The following is a 14076-nucleotide window of genomic DNA, read 5'->3' on the forward strand; positions in this document are numbered from 1 at the left end:
TTGTCTAGTTCATGTTCGTAGGCGCAAATTGCAAACGTAATACTTGGAGGAACGTTTCCACTAATCTACAGGGGCTCTCTCATTTCTCCGATTGCTCGCAAACACATTGCATTGCTAGTCGTGACGTTTCACAGTGACGTTTCACCATGCCCGTCGAAGTTGATTACCAGTACCGCGCCAGCGTCGACCGGCCGGCGAAGCGACGAACTCAGCAGCGCATGCGCGAGGCCCTACAACACCCCAACCGAGCTACCCTGCTTATCGGAGAGAGCGAGTGCGCGTGAACGCGGGCTCGTCTGACGATCTGGATTAAAGAAAAAAAAAAAGTGTGTCCGAGATATTGACAAAGACAAGTGGTCGCTGTCGCTCTGAGTCTTAGCGCGTTATAGAAAACGTGGGATGGCGGTGCTTCCTCGAGGGTCTAAAAGTACAATCTTCGAACTAGCGCTCCCGGCGGAACGTGGAGCTAGCATCCTTCTTCTTGGAACGGTTTGCAATGGACTGCTTGAATGTGCCGACCACGCGTCACGGGTCGCGTATAGAGCCAACGTTTGGCAAGAACGCGTCTAGCACAACCGATCGCGGTTGCGATAACCCATCGTTGGTAGCGAAAAAAAGAAAGAAAGAAAAAAAAAACACCTACCCGCAGCTTGTTAGCAGTAACCGTAAATGTGGTTCTAAATATAGGTTCGCTGGTCACTGAAACTTTCTCATAACGCACACCACTGTAGTCCAAAAAGAACAAAGCACGCACAATGGATATGATACAGCCGTCACCGCATGATTTCGCGTTTTCCTTATTGCATTACTTTCGTGGGCATGCGCGCTAGGGCCACGCAGGCCAGGAGGCAAGGGGAAAAATAAATAAGAAATGATACGCGATCCTCAGCATTGACTTGGCTGATGTGGCACTCGCATTTATGTTCTTTACCTTAGGCGAGCGCAACGCGCCAACTGAACTCCAATTTCCCATAACGGAAATTCGTATTTGGCCATTTGGTTGTATTTTTGGCTGATGTTCGCGTTTTTCGCCCGAGCATGCGCTTCACTGCGCCGCTCGTTGCCCCTTCAATGCGGCTTCACTGCCCTGCAGGCGTGTTCTGCGTCAAGCCGAACCACCAGGCAAAAAGCCTGGGCGCCGCCATCTTGTTGAGAGCGGCGCCGGGGACACAATCGCGCCTAGCTCATTGAGTTTTCCCCCAAAACTGAACGAAATAGCCTTATTTAAATGAGAAAGATGCCGCGAGTGCCGCAACGAAGGACCTTAAGGATTACCGAAGGGTAACTGAGGGCGACGCGACGAGCTTTGGAAAGAAGAATGATGGGTGTAGCGCTACGGGGGATAAGAATAGAGCAGATTCGGGGGGTGAGCGAACAAACGCGAGCTAATGACACCTTAGTTTAAACCAAGAAAAAGAAATGGGCGTGCGCAGGGCATGCAATGTGGGGGGAAGATCATCAATTAAGGGTTACCGACTGAATTCCAAGAGAAGGGAAGCGTAGCACGGGGTGGCGGAAATTTAGGAGGGCAGATTAGATTAGGAAGGGCGCAGGCACTAGACGGCGACCGTGACCGGGCTTACACGTGACCGGGGTGCTTGGAGAATAATGGGAGAGGTCTTTGCCCTGCAGTGGTCGTAGCCAGCAGGATGATGATGACGAAAAGGTAGCAACAGGTATTCATAACATACAGGTTGGAAAGCTGAGGCACCTCTGAACCCTTGAATATATTTCGCCACACTTGGCCATACGACAAGTTTGTTTTCGAGGCGCTCGGTCCCACTGCAGCGAAAATGTTGCCGGAAATCGGGCACTCCATTTTTGTTTCATAGGGAACCTTTCTTCCACTAGGGCAGCGGATTTTCGCAGGGCGAGCTTGCTGTCGTTTACGGATCAAAGCGATAGTGAACTCCAAAATGCAGTGTTGGCTTTGAGTGGGACTTACATTGATTGCAAAACCCACGGCTAATCACCCTTCCCCCCCCCCCCCCCCAAGTGGCTCATTACAGCAGACAATCGTTCAGAAACACCGGCATCGTTGCGTATAGTATGGGAATGGTGCGTGTCACGTGAGTGCTCGCTTCGAGCTTGTGTTCTTCATTTTGATTGAATGAAGTCTCACCTAAGTGAGCGGGGGCCGATCCCGGAGGTAGTGCAATACCGGGCCGACCTGCGGCGGAGGTGAAGCAGGCTTCAAGCACTCCGCCAACTTCCAAAAATAGGTTTAATATCGTGGGTCCATATAGAACCCGTATCAGATATTAAGCTGATAAGAACAGAGTTTTTTATTCATGCTAATTACAATACATCAAAAGATACGTGTTACGAAACCAAGGGGAAAACGAGTAAAAGGTGTATAATCTAAAAACGCAAACAAATGGCTAAAAAAACTAGTTAGTGGTGTTAGTAATAAAAGACTAAAACTGTAAAGGTGTAAAACAGTGCAAAAATGGCGCTTCTCTAAAAACATAAGATCGTCTAAGAGGTGCCGACATGGGCTCTAAAAATCTTTGTAGAGGCGCTTATTGTGTCGCTGATGCACAGGCGTTTGAGAGTCCGTAGGTATGACCTACTGCACAGCCTGCGCATCACCCGGTCGTTCCCCACATCCCAGCTGCCAAGGCAGCCGACGACCACCGCGTCCACCGTCACGCGCTGGAACCGCCGGAGGAGATGACGCTGTACAGGGGCGTACTTCTCCTCCTTAGCCTTCCGGGCGTCCTGGAACGCCTGCAGCCTGTTCTCGAAAGGGCAGCAGACGTCCAGGATGAGTGCCTCCTCTCCACGGGCCAGTACCAGGTCGGGCTTGAGTGATGTGTTGCCTACGACCTGGTTCTCCGCAATGACTGTAAACCGACCCAAAGCAGCCTTTTTTATTCTGGCGACGATGGTGTTATGACGCTCCGTCATGGCCCGGCTCTGCCGCATGCAGTGGCAAAGTACATGCGGCAGTGTCTCCTCCCCATACCCGCAGCGTCTGCATCTTTTGTCCGCCGCGGGTGCCCAGAGTCTTGTGGCGTTGAGGGGGAGGAGATTTAGCCGGGCTCGATGAATGAAGCGCCAGTCGATGAAATGGGTGTAGCGGCCGGACCTCATGAAGTGGGTGTTTGCCGGGTCGGCCGCCACACACACCATCGCCTTGCCTTGGTTCGGTTTGTCTTGCAGAGATTGGTCCCTTTCGGTGGAGAGGAGCGCCCGGATGGTCTTGACCAGTTTGTGGCGGTTCCTCGCTGACACAGAGGCCTCCCCGCAGTTGATGCGGGCTCCATGCTCCAACAGCTCCCAGGCGACGGAGAGGCGACGGGAGGCTTTGCGGGCCTCCGTCCACACAGACTGGACCTGTGTGGACGTTTGCCGAAAGTCGCCCTCCGTCTCGCCTGAGAGGTAGGCCTCCATGTCCTCGGTGTTCGCGGGTCGTCTCAGCCGCCTTGACACTACGCCCTCGAGCTCTCCTGCTGCACGCTCCCGGACCTCCACGTCGGTCGACGTCAGTAGTTTGAAGGCTCCATCCACCCGACAGATGTCGCTGAGCTCCGCCGCAAGTGGGATCCCTGCACTGCCAGCCTGTGAGCTTCCGTACAAGTATTCATTGGAAGCCCTGGCTGGCACGTACAGGGTCTTCTTGATGAGCGGGCGGAGCTCCTCGTCCAGGCGTTGCCACTCTCCCTTGCTGGCAAGGCCCACCCGCATGGCAAAGTTGAGGGCTGGATACAAAAATGTTTTGATAGCATCCAGCCTCTGCCATGGGGCGAGCATAGAGGAGAGTAGCTTTCTGCCCAGGTGGATGGCCTCGTCGACCGTCGTCTCGTCCGGTAGCACCCTGAACCCCACTGGACGGCCCAGGAACTTGTGCCCCTGGAAGTCGCCAAGTGCCGGAATCGGGTCGCCACCCACGGTGAAAGAGGTGGGCCGTGTACCCACGGGGTGGCGACCAGACAGGTGTAGAGACCGGCACTTGGCGGCGTTGAGTCGCAGCCCGAGCTGGGCAGACAGGGCTGTTACACGGTCCAAGCGGCTCTGCAGGGTGGCGGGATCCGCGGCCAGCAGCGTCAGATCATCGGCGTAGGCAAGGATGTTGTGCTGCCTATCGCCTCCCTGTACTGCACGGATGACCGGGTCCACCACCAGGTTGAAAAGCAGGCCGCTCAGAGGACAGCCCTGTCTCAGCCCAGCTCCGATGGTGATTGGCTCCGTAATGCCAGCTGCTGCCACGACGCAGGTGGTGTTGGCGCGGTAGAGGTCTTCCACGATGGTAGCAAAGGCCTCCCCCGCGCCGGCGCCGCGGACAGCGTCGACGAGGGCCTGATGGGCGACCGAGCCGAAAGCGTTGGCAAAATCGAGGAACCCCACGCACAGCTCCCCACCTCCTGTCCTAGCATCATCCAGGCGTCCCTGCAGCACGAAGTTGTGTTCAAACACCCCATCGTGCGGCAGGAAGCCCTTCTGACACCTGGACAGTACCGCATGGTCGCCCAACCACCTCTGCAGCCGGGTGGTGAGACACCCGGCATACAGTTTGGCGATCGTGCGACCAAGGGCAATGGGTCGCCAGTTTGTGGGGTCCTCGCGGTCGCCCTTCTTGTAGATCAGGATAGTCCTCGTCGACTTCCAGCTCAGGGGCGTGCGGCGGTATTGGAGGCATACGTTGTATACCGCCGCCAGGAACCTGCCCTCAGGGTCCACCTGCCTCCAGTGGTGGTACGTGAGGCGGTCCTCCCCTGGAGCTGTACTCTCGCATTTACGGAGCTTGGCTGCGACTTCTTCCGGTGTAAAGGGGCACAAGTCCAGTTCTTCGGTGGCTGGAAGCCTTGACCTCAGGATGCTGGTATCCACGGGTGTTGGTGACCAGAGGTTCGAATAGTGGTCCTGCAGTGCGTGGGGGTCGATCGGACAGAGCTGGGACGGGCCTTCAGTGATTAACCGCACTGCCCGGCGCCGGTTCCTTCTGTATAGAGTTTGTATCTGCTGGGGGTTGTCGGGGTTCACCTCGCGCCTCCGTGATTGGCGCGAGTCCCCGACTGGCAGCCGCAGGTGTTTGGTTGCGGCTGCAATGGCACGGTCAAGGATGTTTTCGAACCGTGCCCACTCCCCAGCAGACTCAGGCAACCGGCTCAATGCCCGCAGCTCTGCCGTTTCGTCCGCTAAGGTCCACGCACTGCCCTCTGGCCGTGTGGTACCAGCGTGTTCGTCCTGGGTCCCGAAGTCCTGGTTGCTTCCGTCGTGGTCCTGCACCTCTGCCCTGCCTGGGGAGAGCTCCTGCATGGCCGCCGGCTCGTGAACCTCGGAGACTGGTGCTCCCGGGCTGCCTCGGTTGGACGGCAGCGATGGCGTTGGAGAAGAGGAGGCCGAGGCCGCGGTCCGCCCTGACTGGTTTGGCGTCCGCGGAGAAGGTGCCTCGGCCGTCTCGCCATCGCTGCTGTGTCCAGGTGTTCCCCGAGGTGCCACGGGAGACGGCTCCTGGTCGGCGGCCTGCCCGGTTGCCACTGCTGGTGTTCCAGGAGGGTCCTCAGCGGGACCCTCGGTGCTGTCCTGCTCTGCTGCGGGGGTGCTGTCGCTGTCCTGCTCCGACGCACCAGTGGCAGCACCCGCGGCGAGATCACGCCTGGCTGCCAGTGCCGCCTCCCTCCTGTGCCACTGCTCGTGGTTGCCCAAGCCCCTCCTTGTGGGGAAGGACATTGGGCAACTGCCACACTGGTGTGGCAGGGCAGCAGGGGGGGCGGCAGTCAAGTTGGCTGCAGCCAGGCAGGCGTGAGAGGCTGGTCGAAGCCCTAGTGTCTCGCCGCAGATGGTGCACACGTTGATGGTGCGCCGGATCCTGGTGCCGTGTTCAAGTTCCAGGTGCCGCTGGAGGGACTGCCGCCGCGCTGTCCATTTGGCCGCGGCATAGGCAGCTCGGCAGCCCTCTTCGCAGCACCGGACCGTTTGGGGCACGGGAAAGAACACCGTGAGGGTGCCATCCTCACGGGCCGGTTGGCGTTCCTGCCCAGGGGTGATGGGGTCGCCATCGTCTTCAGAGATGTCATGGGCCGTGCGGCCGTGGCCCCCAGAGTCCATTGGATGGTCTTACCTTCCGGACCCGGCGGCTCTCCTCAAAGGAGGCCAGGTCCGGAGGCTAGGGGGCCACCAGGGGTGGCAGCTAGTGGGCCAGGCCCATGACAGACGATGGCGAAGGCAGGGGCCAGCCGGTTGTGCCCCAGCACAGCACCAGTCGAGACGGCAGGACCAGCAGGCACCCCGCAGGCAGGCAGCACCAAGCAGTGGTCAGGCCGAGCAGGGCAGGAGTCTCCGAGGGGCGGCAGGCAGCGCCAGGCAGCGGCAGGACCAGGAAGCGGGCCGGTGTGGGTCGTCCAGGGGCCACCAGGTGGCAGCACGCGGGCTGTCCTGGAGGCAGTGCAGCAGGGAGCCAAGGGCCTGGAAAGATAGGGCTGGGATAGGGGAAAGACCTTGCTATAACCGGAGCAGGTAGCCGGGCGCCTCTACAAAGATGAGTGTGTCAAAGGCCGGGCAAGCCAGCTGCATTGACTACACTTTGATCTTAGCCAAAAGGCCGAGAAGCGATACTACACTTTGATCTTAGCCAAAAGGCCGAGAAGCGATGTCTTTCACTTCACTCCATTGTACCACTGCCTTGTGGGTGCCCTGGCGACATTGGTAACCTCAGCAACAGCGTGGGCAATCTTATAAAACCCAGCCCGTCTAGAGACTCTATGCTCTCTATCTCGCGAATCAACTCGCGACGCCTCAGTCTTTCACTGTTAACGAAACGCCGTCGCGTAGAAACGAGACCCGAGCGCAAGCTTGTTCGCAAGGCAAAACCAACGAAGGCAACCTCGTAGAAAACGGAACAGGCGAGCGGAAAACACGCGCAAGGGGAATGCTTACTTCCGTCTGAATGCGACCGCTCAAGGCGGCTTTCTTTGAGGCCTTCGTTTCAAGCCCGTGCGCAAGTGTAATACACTACGCGCATTTCCCTCATTTCCTTTTATTTACCGCAAGGCCCACTGAAAGTTTTCATACGGCACAGGCCGGGACGGATTGCAACGTGTCGATTCGACCGCTAGAATTAGGTAGCGCGCCTCATGTACGAATGAAAGAGAATGAAAAAAAAAATAAATAAATATAGAAAAGGCTGCGCACTCCTTCCAACCGGAAACATAGAGGGCAGGAAGATCGCCATGTGGAGCACAGGTGTTGTTAAAAAAGAAAGAAAGAAAGAAAGAAATAGCGCTACCCCATCATCTTTACCGTGTGCGTGTATACACACACACGCACACATATGCACGCGCACGCACGCGCGCGCGCGCACGCACACACACACACACACACACACACACACACACACACATACGCACACATGCTAGCATAGCTTAAGCACAGCTGGAAAGCTCAGCCTTGCGCAAGAAAAAAGGACCACGCCCTTTCGCAAGCCCCTTTGAAACTTTTAAATGAGAAACATGTGTACAGCGAGGTCGTTCGAAACTGGCGCGAAAACGCATCCGCGCCATCTGTGTGCGGAACTAGGAAAACCTACGGCCTTCGCCATACAGAAAGAAAGGTAGATGGCGCGAGCTAACGCTCCGTTGCATACTAAGAACGAGAGCTAGTGAATAATGGCAGAAACGTCTTGGGAAGAGAGAAAAAAACAACAACAACAAAAAAAAAGAAAGACACGCAAGTTGTTGGCTCGCGCAAGCATTCTATTTTACAGCGAGTAAAGAGCATAGCAACTTCTCACAAGAGCAGCAAGAAAGACAAGAAGAACGTGAGAGAGGGGGAGAAACAGGCGCGTTTCTTTGGAATGCAGAGCATGCTGCACACACTATGAAGTGCCAAAGAGACGGGGAAAGCAGATGGCGCGATTGTGTATGTCCTCAAAGCTTGAAAACAATTTCTAAACTACAAGGTGTGCCGAAGTCCGCCTACTCTCATCAGGTTGCTCCCGCCTCCAATTGCATTTAAATTAAAATTACAGTCGCCTCAGAGGCAGAGAGAGAGAGAGAGAGAGAGAAAATGTGTACACTTGCTTCGCGCAGCTGCACCCGTTCAAATTTTACAGCAACAAGAGCACTCCCGCAGGCACAAAGTCCGCTGCCGCGTCCGCCGGGGCGGAATGCACTCGCTTCCGTAAATTGTCGTGCGGCAGACTGCTGCATCGTAGCACACCTGAAACCGCGCAGACGTCAGCGATCGCCGCGAGATCGCTGCGAGCGCTAAAGTCCGAAACCACGTCCGCCGGGGCGGCGGGAGCTCGATACCCCTTCACGAAACTTCTGCGTGTACACCGCCGCACGGCCACGGCGGAGTCGCTGGCATCCTGCGCGCAGTTGCATTGCGTCGCGCCGGGAATCGTTGAAGCCCCACGCAGACGTCGGCGTCGGCCCCGACCTGGCTGCGAGCGCTCGAAGAGACCAAGTCCGAAGCCACGTGAGCCGGGGCGGTGTGAGCGCGACTAAGTCCGAGACGACGTCAGCCGGGGCGGCGTGAGCGAGACCAAGTCCGAGACTACGTCAGCCGGGGCGGCGTGAGCGAGACCAAGTCCGAGACTACGTCAGCCGGGGCGTCGACTAAGTCCGAGACGACGTCAGCCGGGGCGTCGAGCACGCCGCGGTCGCTTTTCCCACTCTTACTCGAAAAATGGCGAAGGGGCCGCGCTAGCGTGCCTTGAATCGGTGAGCGGCGGTACCGCGGCGATCGCGAGAGCTCAAATCGGCCGTGCCAAGGCCAAATATTGGCGCTCGGCTCGGCGCAGTACGCCGCCTTGTCGCACGAGTACGGCCCCGTGGAGGTCTGGTCACTTATCGCTGCTCTTATAAGGGGCCGTACCGCCCTGGCCGACGTTGTACCGTAGTGCCGTTTTCGGCTTGCGCGTGTTCGTGGTGGTGTCCGCGCACCGCTCCGCACTCGAGAATCGTGCCCACGACGACGCGAGCGCTCGGAAGAGACGCAAGTCCGAAACCACGTGAGCCGGGGCGGTGTGAGCGCGACTAAGTCCGAGACGACGTCAGCCGGGGCGGCGTGAGCGAGACTAAGTCCGAGACTACGTCAGCCGGGGCGTCGACCAAGTCCGAGACGACGTCAGCCGGGGCGTCGAGCACGCCGCGCGCGCTTTTCCCACTCTTACTCGAAAAATGGCGAAGGGGCCGCGCTAGCGTGCCTTGAATCGGTGAGCGGCGGTACCGCGGCGATCGCGAGAGCTCAAATCGGCCGTGCCAAAGCCAAATATTGGCGCTCGGCTCGGCGCAGTACGCCGCCTTGTCGCACGAGTACGGCCCCGTGGAGGTCTGGTCACTTATCGCTGCTCTTATAAGGGGCCGTACCGCCCTGGCCGACGTTGTACCGTAGTGCCGTTTTCGGCTTGCGCGTGTTCGTGGTGGTGTCCGCGCACCGCTCCGCACTCGAGAATCGTGCCCACGACGACGCGAGCGCTCGGAAGAGACGAAAGTCCGAAACCACGTGAGCCGGGGCGGTGTGAGCGCGACTAAGTCCGAGACGACGTCAGCCGGGGCGGCGTGAGCGAGACTAAGTCCGAGACTACGTCAGCCGGGGCGTCGACCAAGTCCGAGACGACGTCAGCCGGGGCGTCGAGCACGCCGCGCGCGCTTTTCCCACTCTTACTCGAAAAATGGCGAAGGGGCCGCGCTAGCGTGCCTTGAATCGGTGAGCGGCGGTACCGCGGCGATCGCGAGAGCTCAAATCGGCCGTGCCAAAGCCAAATATTGGCGCTCGGCTCGGCGCAGTACGCCGCCTTGTCGCACGAGTACGGCCCCGTGGAGGTCTGGTCACTTATCGCTGCTCTTATAAGGGGCCGTACCGCCCTGGCCGACGTTGTACCGTAGTGCCGTTTTCGGCTTGCGCGTGTTCGTGGTGGTGTCCGCGCACCGCTCCGCACTCGAGAATCGTGCCCACGACGACGCGAGCGCTCGGAAGAGACGAAAGTCCGAAACCACGTGAGCCGGGGCGGTGTGAGCGCGACTAAGTCCGAGACGACGTCAGCCGGGGCGGCGTGAGCGAGACTAAGTCCGAGACTACGTCAGCCGGGGCGACGAGCACGCCGCGCGCGCTTTTCGCACTCTTACTCGAAAAATGGCGAAGGGGCCGCGCTAGCGTGCCTTGAATCGGTGAGCGGCGGTACCGCGGCGATCGCGAGAGCTCAAATCGGCCGTGCCAAGGCCAAATATTGGCGCTCGGCTCGGCGCAGTACGCCGCCTTGTCGCACGAGTACGGCCCCGTGGAGATCTGGTCACTTATCGCTGCTCATATAAGGGGGCCGTACCGCCCTGGCCGACGTTGTACCGTAGTGCCATTTTCGGCTTGCGCGTGTTCGTGGTGGTGTCCGCGCACCGCTCCGCACTCGAGAATCGTGCCCACGACGACGCGAGCGCTCGGAAGAGACGGAAGTCCGAAACCACGTGAGCCGGGGCGGTGTGAGCGCGACTAAGTCCGAGACGACGTCAGCCGGGGCGGCGTGAGCGAGACTAAGTCCGAGACTACGTCAGCCGGGGCGACGAGCACGCCGCGCGCGCTTTTCGCACTCTTACTCGAAAAATGGCGAAGGGGCCGCGCTAGCGTGCCTTGAATCGGTGAGCGGCGGTACCGCGGCGATCGCGAGAGCTCAAATCGGCCGTGCCAAGGCCAAATATTGGCGCTCGGCTCGGCGCAGTACGCCGCCTTGTCGCACGAGTACGGCCCCGTGGAGATCTGGTCACTTATCGCTGCTCATATAAGGGGGCCGTACCGCCCTGGCCGACGTTGTACCGTAGTGCCGTTTTCGGCTTGCGCGTGTTCGTGGTGGTGTCCGCGCACCGCTCCGCACTCGAGAATCGTGCCCACGACGACGCGAGCGCTCGGAAGAGACAGAAGTCCGAAACCACCTGAGCCGGGCCGCGGCGGGAGCTCGACGCCCGTCACGCAACTTTGGCGTACAAGCCACCGCACGGCCGCGACTGAGTCGTCGCCACCGTCCGGCTGGCTGCACTATAGCACGCCGGGAACCGGGAAAGAACCGCGCAGAGGTCGTCGTTTTGCCGCGGCGTTGGCGCGAGCGCGCGAAGAGACAAAGTCCGAAACGGCGTCAGCCGGGGTGTCGAGCACGCCGCCCGCGCCGGTCGCACTCGTGCTCGGAAACGGCGAAAGGGCCGCGCTAGCGTGCGGCCCCGTAGGGGCACAGAAAGGCGATTGTTCTGGAAACCGCGCTGTCCATAGGCGAGAGATTGCCGTTCGCGCATTCGGTCGACGCGCTGCGCTTTCACGACTTCGGCATTGCGCTGCCGACGTAAGCTTTCCATCTCGCTCGCGGCGCTGCGAGGCGGCACGATTTTCGCCAAACGCTCGTCGAAAGTGGCACGAGTACGGCCCCATGGAGATTTGGGAACTTATCGCTGCTATTATATGGGGGTCCCAGAGAGCAGTCGCCCCCAAAAGCGACCTGGGTGTTTGATATGCGGCGGGCTTCGTGCCCGTCAAGCGTGTCCCCGGTATCGCTCCCGTGGATCCCACAGCTGACGTCTGCAGCCTCATCCGCTTGATGCGTTAGGGGCTGGTTGTCGGACGACGCTTTCTCCACGATATCGAGTTGTGTTCCGCATCGTCCTCGGACGAGTCAAATGCGAAAGCGCCGAAGGCGCGGGCGTGACCCGTCGCCTGGCGGCTTTGCCGTCTCGGCTACGTTGCAAGTGTCGGTCGGTCCACCTGTGCTGCGGGCTCAAGAGAAACCGCAAGCCGTGATCGAGTCGACACAACCAGTCTATCGAGAATGTTGCGTGCTTCTTGCCGCGTGGCGATACCCGGCCCTTCGGGGAGGGCGCCGTAGCGAGCTCGAACGCCGTCGTCTCGGACTGTGCAAAGTGCTACTCTTTGCAAGAACGAAGCGTGCTGGGGCGCCTGAAGGTGGCCTCGGCATCGCAAAAACGGCGTCCGGCCTGCTTGACAGGCGGGACGCGCAGTTGAACGATTACCTGGTTGATCCTGCCAGTAATCATATGCTTGTCTCAAAGATTAAGCCATGCATGTCTAAGTACATGCCGAAATAAGGCGAAACCGCGAATGGCTCATTAAATCAGTTATGGTTCCTTAGATCGTTTCTTCCTACTTGGATAACTGTGGCAATTCTAGAGCTAATACATGCAGTGAGCCTGAAGCCCTTTGGGCGACGGGTGCTTTTATTAGACCAAGATCGATCGGGTTTCGGCCCGTATTGTGTGGTGACTCTGGATAACTTTGTGCTGATCGCATGGCCACGAGCCGGCGACGTTTCTTTCAAGTGTCTGCCTTATCAACTTTCGATGGTAGGTTACTTGCTTACCATGGTTGTTACGGGTAACGGAGAATCAGGGTTCGATTCCGGAGAGGGAGCCTGAGAAACGGCTACCACATCCAAGGAAGGCAGCAGGCGCGCAAATTACCCACTCCCGGCACGGGGAGGTAGTGACGAAAAATAACAATACGGGACTCTTTTGAGGCCCCGTAATTGAAATGAGTACACTCTAAATCCTTTAACGAGGATCAATTGGAGGGCAAGTCTGGTGCCAGCAGCCGCGGTAATTCCAGCTCCAATAGCGTATACTAAAGCTGCTGCGGTTAAAAAGCTCGTAGTTGGATCTCAGTTCCAGACGAGTAGTGCATCTACCCGATGCGACGGCTCGGACTGAACATCATGCCGGTCCTTTCTTGGTGCACTTCATTGTGTGCCTCGAGAAGGCCGGTGCTTTTACTTTGAAAAAATTAGAGTGCTCAACGCAGGCGAGTCGCCTGAATAAACTTGCATGGAATAATAGAACAAGACCTCGTTTCTGTTCTGTTGGTTTTTGGAATACGAGGTAATGATTAAGAGGGACAGACGGGGGCATTCGTATTGCGGCGCTAGAGGTGAAATTCTTGGACCGTCGCAAGACGAACTACTGCGAAAGCATTTGCCAAGAATGTTTTCTTTGATCAAGAACGAAAGTCAGAGGTTCGAAGGCGATCAGATACCGCCCTAGTTCTGACCATAAACGATGCCAACCAGCGATCCGCCTGAGTTACTCAAATGACTCGGCGGGCAGCTTCCGGGAAACCAAAGTGTTTGGGTTCCGGGGGAAGTATGGTTGCAAAGCTGAAACTTAAAGGAATTGACGGAAGGGCACCACCAGGAGTGGAGCCTGCGGCTTAATTTGACTCAACACGGGAAAACTTACCCGGCCCGGACACTGGGAGGATTGACAGATTGAGAGCTCTTTCTTGATTCGGTGGATGGTGGTGCATGGCCGTTCTTAGTTGGTGGAGCGATTTGTCTGGTTAATTCCGATAACGAACGAGACTCTAGCCTATTAAATAGGTGCGGGGTTCCCAGCACCTTACAACCTTCTTAGAGGGACAAGCGGCTCCTAGCCGCACGAAACAGAGCAATAACAGGTCTGTGATGCCCTTAGATGTCCGGGGCCGCACGCGCGCTACACTGAAGGAAGCAGCGTGTCTTTATCCCTGTCTGAAAAGACTGGGTAACCCGTGGAACTTCTTTCGTGATTGGGATAGGGGCTTGCAATTGTTCCCCTTGAACGAGGAATTCCCAGTAAGCGCGAGTCATAAGCTCGCGTTGATTACGTCCCTGCCCTTTGTACACACCGCCCGTCGCTACTACCGATTGAATGATTTAGTGAGGTCTTCGGACCGATGTCCGGCGCGGCCTTTCGGTTGCGCCGGTCTGTTGGAAAGATGACCAAACTTGATCATTTAGAGGAAGTAAAAGTCGTAACAAGGTTTCCGTAGGTGAACCTGCGGAAGGATCATTACCGGATTGTTCGAGGGTGACGAGCGCCATTGTTTCTACCCCGTGTGGGTGAAGCAGCTCGCTGCGCCCGACGCTTTCCGCCGCTGGCCCCGCTTGGACGCGGGGACGGCTATACCCGAACATGCCGGGGATTGCCCGAATTTCGAAGGGCGCCCCGTGCCAAATTTGTTGCGCCCAGTGGACGCCGGCTGCAACCTTGGACGGTTGGCTTGGCCGCGCCCGCGGGTAGAAACGGCGTAACGCACACTGTTGGGTGGGCTTTCTGAAGTCCGCCTCGGCACTCTTGCGCGGAATGGGAGTAAGACGACCCG

General features: G+C 58.1%; 2 protein-coding genes, 2 non-coding genes and 1 pseudogene across 4 annotated transcripts; 1 reads left to right on the forward strand and 4 right to left on the reverse strand.

Annotated features, from left to right (window-relative positions):
• Positions 1-2127: 2127 nt before the first annotated feature.
• LOC139053989 (U2 spliceosomal RNA) lies at positions 2128-2317 on the reverse strand. The gene has a single exon (XR_011510944.1). It is a non-coding gene; the product is annotated as a U2 spliceosomal RNA (small nuclear RNA).
• A 161-nt stretch (positions 2318-2478) lies between these two features.
• On the reverse strand, positions 2479-3756 carry LOC139053985 (uncharacterized protein T26G10.4-like). Its single transcript, XM_070530574.1, has one exon. The coding sequence runs from the start codon at positions 3754-3756 to the stop codon at positions 2479-2481; it is 1278 nt and encodes a 425-aa protein (XP_070386675.1).
• A 242-nt stretch (positions 3757-3998) lies between these two features.
• On the reverse strand, positions 3999-6054 carry LOC139053986 (uncharacterized). The gene is made up of 2 exons (XM_070530575.1): positions 4085-6054; positions 3999-4017 (listed from the first exon to the last, which is right to left on the reverse strand). The coding sequence occupies exons 1-2, from the start codon at positions 6052-6054 to the stop codon at positions 3999-4001; spliced, it is 1989 nt and encodes a 662-aa protein (XP_070386676.1).
• A 311-nt stretch (positions 6055-6365) lies between these two features.
• Positions 6366-6597, reverse strand: LOC139053990 (U2 spliceosomal RNA; annotated as a pseudogene).
• Positions 6598-11951: 5354 nt separating this feature from the next.
• LOC139053992 (small subunit ribosomal RNA) lies at positions 11952-13766 on the forward strand. Its single transcript, XR_011510946.1, has one exon. It is a non-coding gene; the product is annotated as a small subunit ribosomal RNA (ribosomal RNA).
• The last annotated feature ends 310 nt before the right edge of the window (positions 13767-14076 follow it).

Source organism: Dermacentor albipictus, unplaced genomic scaffold (assembly GCF_038994185.2).
Source record: "Dermacentor albipictus isolate Rhodes 1998 colony unplaced genomic scaffold, USDA_Dalb.pri_finalv2 scaffold_448, whole genome shotgun sequence".
Lineage (NCBI taxonomy): Eukaryota > Metazoa > Arthropoda > Arachnida > Ixodida > Ixodidae > Dermacentor > Dermacentor albipictus.

Coding starts and splice junctions, on each gene's coding strand:
- LOC139053985 (XM_070530574.1), bottom strand. CDS start 3,756: ATGCTCGCCCCATGGCAGAGGCTGGATGCTATCAAAACATTTTTGTAT.
- LOC139053986 (XM_070530575.1), bottom strand. CDS start 6,054: ATGGACTCTGGGGGCCACGGCCGCACGGCCCATGACATCTCTGAAGAC.